The following is an 8,048-nucleotide window of genomic DNA, read 5'->3' as shown; positions in this document are numbered from 1 at the left end:
AGCTAACTGACAGGCTAACTGACAGCTAACTAACAGGCTAACTGACAGCTAACTGACAGGCTGACTGACAGCTAACTGACAGGCTAACTGACAGGCTGACTGACAGCTAACTGACAGGCTAACTGACAGGCTAACTGACAGCTAACTGACAGGCTAACTGACAGCTAACTGACAGGCTAACTGACAGCTAACTGACAGGCTAACTGACAGGCTAACTGACAGGCTAACTGACAGGCTAAGTGACCGCTAACTAACAGGCTAACTGACAGCTAACTGACAGGCTGACTGACAGCTAACTGACAGGCTAACTGACAGGCTAACTGACAGCTAACTGACAGGCTAACCGACAGGCTAACTGACAGGCTAAGTGACCGCTAACTGACAGCTAACTGACAGGCTAACTGACAGGCTAACTGACAGGCTAACTGACCGCTAACTGACAGGCTAACTGACAGCTAACTGACAGGCTAACTGACAGGCTAACCGACAGGCTAACTGACAGGCTAACTGACAGCTAACTGACAGGCTAACTGACAGGCTAACTGACAGGCTAAGTGACCGCTAACTGACAGCTAACTGACGGGCTAACCGATGGACTAACCGATGGGCTAACCGACGGGCTAACTGTCAGCTAACTGACAGGCTAAGTGACCGCTAACTGACAGGCTAACTGACAGGCTAACTGACAGCTAACTGATGGCTAACCGACGGACTAACCGACGGACTAATGGACAGGCTAACCGACAGGCTAAGTGACCGCTAACTGACAGGCTAACCCGACGGGCTAACTGACGGGCTAACCGACGGGCTAACTGACAGCTAACTGACAGGCTAAGTGACCGCTAACTGACAGGCTAACTGACAGCTAACTGACGGCTAACTGACGGGCTAACCGACGGACTAACGGACAGGTTAACTGACGGCTAACTGACAGCTAACCGACAGGCTAACCGATAGGCTAACTGACAGCTAACTGACAGGCCAACTGACAGCTAACTGACAAGCTAACTGACAGGCTAACTGACAGGCTAACTGACAGCTAACTGACAGGCTAACTGACAGCTAACTGACAGCTAACTCACACGCTAACTGATGGCTAACTGACAGGCTAACTGACAGGCTAAATGACAGGCTAACTCACACGCTAACTGACAGCTAACTGACAGGCTAACTGACAGCTAACTGACAGCTAACTGACAGGCTAACTGACAGCTAACTGACAGGCTCCTTCACAGAGCCCTCACCTCCTCCACAGAGCCCTCACCTCCTTCCCAGCCCTCACCTCCTTCACAGAGCCCTCACCTCCTTCACAGAGCCCTCACCTCCTCCACAGAGCCCTCACCTCCTTCACAGCCCTCACCTCCTCCACAGAGCCCTCACCTCCTCCACAGAGCCCTCACCTCCTTCACAGACCTCACCTCCTTCACAGAGCCCTCACCTCCTTCACAGTAACAAACAACATAAAAGACTAAATAAATACATAAAGGATCCACATGTCACGCTGTGTTTAGAAAAAAAGCCTACAAGTGGCAGTTTGTTGTCGCTGTTGTTCAGGGGTAATGGCAGTTACCTGCACACCAGATAAACACACTTTGTAAATAATTCAGGAACTAATCCTACTCGGACATCTGTGTTTTGTACACTGTAAAGTCTGTGTTATAATGAGTCTGGTGTGTACATGAGTCGTGCTGTTAGAAGGATAAAAATGAGTTGTTACGTGAGTCGGGTGGGACGATGAGGTCTGGTGTTACGATGAGTCTGCGTGTTACGATGAGTCTGCTGTTGTACGATGAGTCGTGTGGTTGTTACAGAGTGCACGTTGTCCTGATCGGGTGTCTGCTGGTGTACGTGAGTCTTGTGTTACGATGAGTCTGTGTGTTACGAGATCCTGATGTGCTTACATAGTTGTTTGTACGATGAGTCTGGTTCGTGCTGTGTTTCTTACAAGTGGGGAGCTCCGTGTCTCATACAGGTGCTTGTACACTCCAGATGGCGAAATCCAAGCCATGTTGGTGGATCCGCTGAGGGAGGTCACAGCGACTTCCCCGGATAAGAAGTTCTTTGCATTGTAAATCTGTTAGGAATTAAAAAACAAACAAAAAACCATGTTTAGTTCGATCTCTAGTAAAGAAAGAAGGAGCAGAGGAAGGTGAAAGGGAGCTGGAGCTGGGTGTTTAGCACTGTGACAGCAGCTTGGAAAGATTTAATGAAGCACAGCTCACTGAATAAGACCTCGTTAACATTAACGTTAATTAACAGTTTATAAACGTTTCTGGGATGACTGCAGGCTAACTGACAGCTGACGCTACGACAGGCAACCTGAACAGGCAAATGAACAGCATACAGCCGTACCGACTAACTCATGACAGGCTTAACTGACGAGGCTACACAGACGGCTAACTGACGGCTAACTTGACGGCTAACGCAGCTAACTAACAGGCTAACTGACGGGCTACTGACAGGCTAACTGATCAGCTAAAACGACACGGCTAAACTGGACGGCTACTGACAGGCTAAAGGACAGGCTAACGGCAGGCTAACGACGGCCTAACGGACAGCTAACTGACAGGCAACTGAGGGTAACTGAAACGGCTAACTGAACGGCTGAACTACAGGCTAACTAAGCGGCTAACTTGACGGATAACTGACGCCTAACTAACGGCTAAACTGACGGCTAACGGACAGTGCGAACTCGGCTAACTGGAATGCTAACTGACAGGCTAACTGACAGGCGAACGAGGGCCTAACTGACGTGCTAACTGACAATGCGAACTGACAGCGCTTAACTGACAGCTAACTGACCAATGCCATAACTGACAGGCTAACTGACATGCTAGACTGGAACTGACAGCAGCGAACTGACAGTGCTAACTGACAGGCTAACTGACAGGCTAACTGACAGGCTACTGAACGGCTAACTGACGGCTAACTGACTGGCCGAACTGACAGGCTAATGACAGCTACATGACAAGCTAACACGTAAGACATGCTAACGGACAGGCAGCTAACTGACGAGGTAACATGACGGCTAAATGACGAACTCGAGGCGAACTTACAGGCTAATCGTACAGCTAACTGCAGATAACTGCTCACCAGCTACCTCACAGAGCCCTCAACTCCTTCACAGACTCTTGACCCCTTAGCTCACTTCACAGCTCCATCAGTTCAGCCCCACCTCCCAAACCCTCCGCCTTCACATCCCTCACTCTCACCTCTATACCCTCCTTACAGACCCTCATCCTCCTCAGACTTAACCTAGAGCCCACCGTTAACCTTCACAGGCCCTCACCTCCTCACAGACTTTGCCGTCCTGTCATCAGCAGCCTCAACTCTCCTCACGAGACTTACGCCCGGAGGATCCTATCCACAGCAACCTCACCTCCTTCACAGTAACCTTACACCCTCCGTACCTAGTCCTAGAGCCCTCACCTCCTAGGCCCCAGCTCACTTTCACAGAGACCCTCGAGCCTCCCCTCTCACAGACCTCAACCTCCTTCTACCAAGCCCTCACCAGTCCTCACAGAGCCCCTCACCTGCCTTCACAGACACTCACCGTCTTCAAGCTCACCTCCCAGAGCCCTCACCGCGCTTCCACAGCCATCACCTCCATCCTTACAGAGCCCTCACCATCCCACAGCTCACTCACAAAGCCCCTCCCCCTCCACAGAGCCCTCACCTCCTATCCACAGAGCCCGCTCACCTCCTTTACATACACAGACGCTCTACCCTTGCTTCTCACGCCCACAAGCTCTCACCAGCTTACCTCTCAACAGAGCCCGTCACCTACCTCACAGAGCCCTCAACCTCCTTCACGAAGCCCCACCTCCTCAACAGAGCTCATCCCTCCTTCACACAGAGCCCTACACCTCCCCACAACACCTCACACAATCCTCCACAGACCTCCAACCTTCCTCCACAGAGCCCTACCTCATCCCAGACCACTCCTCCACAGAGCCCTCACCGTCCAACTCCACAACCTCTCACCTCCTCACAGACCGAACTCCTCCAGCAGACGCCTCACTCCCCCAACCTCACTCCCTCCACAGAACCTCACCTGCCTGCCACAGAGCCTCTCCCTTCCTCAACGAGCACCCACCTCCTCCACAGAGCCTCACCATCCCCAAGGCCTCACCTCCTCCAAACATCCTCTCCATAGCCCCCTCCTACAAAAACCTGCACCTCCACAAACAGACCCCTCACACCCCATCCTCCACAGAGCCCTCACCTCATCCGACTACCTCCTCACAGAGCGCTCACCCTCCTCATCACAGGACCCTCAACCTCCATCCACAGAAGCCTACCTCTCCCAAACCCATCGTCAGCCCTCACCTCCTCCATCAGGCCTCACCTCCTGCAAACCTCACCTCCTTCACACACTCACCCCTCACGCTCCTCCTCACAGACCTCGCACCTCCTCCACAGAGCCCTCACCTCCTCCACAGACCCTCACCTCCTTCACAGAGCCCTCACCTTCCTCCACAGACTTAACCTGCTCCCAGACCCCTTCACCCCTCCTCCACAAACTCAAACCCTCCCTTCCTCCAACGACCTCACCTCCTTCACAAGCCGCACCTCTTCCGACTCGTACACAACCTCCTCTTCACAGAGCCCTCACTCCTCCCAGCCCTCACCTCTCCTTCACAGCACAGCCTCCTCCACCTCAGAAACTCACCTCCCACAGCATGACCTCACCTACCCTTCACAGAGCCCTCACCTCCTCCACAGAGCCCTCACCCTCCCCTCAAGCACCACTCCACGCCTCACCTCCCCACAGACTCACCGCCTCCACAGGCCTCACCCCTCCACAGACTCTCCTCTCACAGAACGGCTGACCTCCTTCACAGACCCTCACCCCTCCTCCACAAAGCCCCTCACAGCCTCCCCAAGCCCCCTCGCCCAGACCCATCACCTCTCCACAGACCTCACCCCTCCTCACAACCCTCACCTCACATCCACACCTCACCAACCTCCTCCACACCCTCAGCCTACCTCTACCAACTCACACCCCCACACAATCAGCCTCTCCAACAACCTCCTCTCCACAGCTCACCATCCCACAACTCAAGCTCACAGACCTCACAGCGTCACGCACTCACTCTACAGGACACTCCACGACCCTCACCTCCTCCACAAGAGCCTCACTCTACAGCCCTCACCTCCTCCACAGAGCGCACCTCCAACAGACTCCTGCCTCTCCACAGACCTCTCACCTCTCACAAGCCTTCACCCTCCTCCACAAGCCATCACGCCTTCACCTCCATCACGACCCACTCCCAAAAGCCCAACCTCCTCAACGCCTCCACAGAGCCCTCGACCTCCTCCACAACCTCACCCCTACAGCTCACCTCCTCACAGAGCCCCCTCACCTCCTCCACAGACCTCCCCTCCTCCACAACCTCACCTCCTCCACAGAGCCCTCACCTCCTCCACAACCTCACCTCCTCGCACAAGACCTCTCACCTCCTCCACAAACCTCACCCCTTCCATCACCTCCTCCACGACCTCAATCACTCCGCCACAGAGCCCTAACCTCCTCCCAGACCTCACCTCCTTCACAGAGCCCTCCACCTCCTCCACAAGGACCCTCACCTCCTCCACAGAGCCCTCAGCACCTACTCCACAAACCTCACCTCCTCCACATCCCCTCACTCCTCCACAGAGCCCTCACCTCACCTCCTCCACAGAGACCTCACCCTCCCACAGACCTCACCTCTTCAAGCCCTTCACGAGCTTCACCTCCTCACAGAGCCCATCAAACTCCTTCCACAGACCTCACCTCCTCCACAGAGCCCCTCACCTCCTCCACAAACACTCACCTCCTCCACAGCCTCACTCCTCCACAGAGCCCTCACCTCCTCCAACAGACCTCACCTCCTTCGCAGAGCCCTCACTCCTCAAGCCCTCAACCTCCTCCACAGAGCCCCTCACATCCTCACAGCCTCACCCTCACTCCTCCACGAGCACCTCCCCTCCTCCACAGACCTCCCTCCTCACAGAGCCTCGCACCGCCTCCACAGAGCCCTCACACCTCAGCAGCCACACCTCAACCTCCTCCACAAGCCTCAACTCCTCCACAGACCACTCCTCCCAGCCCTCACCTCCTTCACAGACCTCACCTCCGTCACAGACCTCAACATCCTCCACAGAGCCCTGCATCTCAAAGCCAATCCTCACACCAAGAGCCCTCACAGCTCCACCTCGCCCCCTCACAACCTCGACCTCCTTCACAGAGCCCTCACCTCCTCCACAGAGCCCTCCACCCCCCCTCCTTCACTAACCTGCAACCTCCTCAAGAACCCTCACCTCCTCCAAAAGAGGCCTCCCTTCTTCCGGCCTTCACCTCCACAGAGCCCTCACCTCCTTCACAGGCCTATCCTCACAGCTCACTCCTCACAGACCTCACTCTCACTGCCTCAACGGCTCCTCCTCCACAAAGCCTCCACCTCCTCCACAGACCCGCACCTCCTCCACAAGACCCCTCCGTCACACTCACTCCCACAGACCTCACATCCTCCCACAGCCTACTCCCTCACCTCACCTCCTCAACAGACCTCCTCCTTCAACACTACACCGCCTCCACAGAGCCCTCACTCCTCCACAAGAGCCCTCACCTCCGCCACAAACCTCAACGCTCCGCACAAACCTCACCTCCCGTCCACAGACCTCACCTCCTCACAGATCCTCACCTCCTCCAAGACCTCACCTCCTTCAAAGAGCCCTGCACCTCCTCCACAGACCCTCAACCTCTCCACAGAGCCCTCACCTCGCTCCACAACCATCAACGCCTCCACAGCCGCACCTCCGCCACAGAGCCCTCACCCCTCCACAGAGCCAGCTCACCTCCCCACAGCAAGACCTCAACCTCCTTCAACAGAGAGCCCTCACCTCCGTCCACAAGCCCTCACCTCATTCACAGGACCTCACCTCCTCCACAGAGTCCACTCACCTCCTCCACAGACCTCACCACCTCCTTCACATATCCCTCACGCACCCTCCGTCCACAGAGCCTCACCCACCTCCTTCACAGAGCCCTCACAATCTCGCCACAAGGCCCTCCCCCTTCACAGAGCCCTCACCTCCTCCCCCCCCACAAGCCCTCACCACCTGCCACAACCTCACCTCCTTCAAGAGCCTCACACCTCCTCGCACAGACCTCACCTCCCTACCACAGCCCTCAACTCCTTCACAGACCTCACCAAACCTCACTTCCAGACCTCACCTCCTCCACAAGCCATCACCATCCGCCACAAGAGCCACTCACCTCCTCACGACTCCCTACTTCAACAGGACCCTCACCTCCTCCAGATCCCTCACCTCTTCACGACCTCACCTCCTCCACATACGACCTCCTACAACCCCTCATTCACAGCCTACCGCCCCACCCTCACCTCCTTCAACAGACACCTCCCACGGCCCCACCTCCTCACAGAGCCCTCACCCCCACAGACCTCCAGCACAGACCTCACCTCTCATTCCCCACTCCCCAAGACCCCAGCCCTCACCTCTCCCCAGCGAGCCTCACCTCCTCCACAGAGCCCTCACCTCCTCCACAGACCTCCCTCACAGCTCCACCTCCTTCACAGGAGCCCTCCCCTCCAGCCGCTAACCTCCTCTCACGCCACCCCGCAACAGACTCAACCCCTCCTCACAGGCCCTCACCTCCTTCACAGACCCACCTCCTCCACAGAGGCCTCACCTCCTTCATCACCTCTACAGACCCTCACCTCCTTCAACAGACAGGAACGTCCAGCAGCAGTGAAAACACCAGGTGTTCGATCCAGAAAATGAGCGACCTGGTGGTCAGGTGCGTAAGTCCGCCATCTTGGCTAGCTTAGTTGACAAGCAGCAGAGAAAACGGACAACACGTCATCTGCGTCATCACCAGCATTATTTAACCATATTAAAAAAATAAGAAAATCTCATCACACCGGAAAACATTACAAACATTACAAACTGACACCCATTAACACAAACTTACAACATTTACTAACTATTACTCACCTTAGACAGATATAATAAATATATTTATATAATAAATAGAATATTAT

General features: G+C 55.1%; 1 protein-coding gene across 1 annotated transcript in view; it reads right to left on the bottom strand.

Moving 5' to 3' along the window:
* The window catches only part of LOC104929254 (eukaryotic translation initiation factor 3 subunit E-B), an 8,612-nt gene extending 6,604 nt beyond the window's left edge, over positions 1–2,008 (bottom strand). The window contains exon 1 of the mRNA XM_027286993.1: positions 1,946–2,008. Coding sequence (XP_027142794.1) covers positions 1,946–2,008 — 63 coding nt within the window. The remainder of the gene's footprint in view (positions 1–1,945) is intronic.
* Between the last annotated feature and the right edge of the window lie 6,040 nt (positions 2,009–8,048).

The sequence above is a fragment of the Larimichthys crocea genome, chromosome XIII, assembly GCF_000972845.2.
Source record: "Larimichthys crocea isolate SSNF chromosome XIII, L_crocea_2.0, whole genome shotgun sequence".
In the NCBI taxonomy this organism is placed as follows: Eukaryota; Metazoa; Chordata; class Actinopteri; family Sciaenidae; genus Larimichthys; species Larimichthys crocea.
The sequence above is the reverse complement of the archived record's forward strand: the minus strand, read 5'-3'. Positions and strand labels throughout refer to the sequence as shown.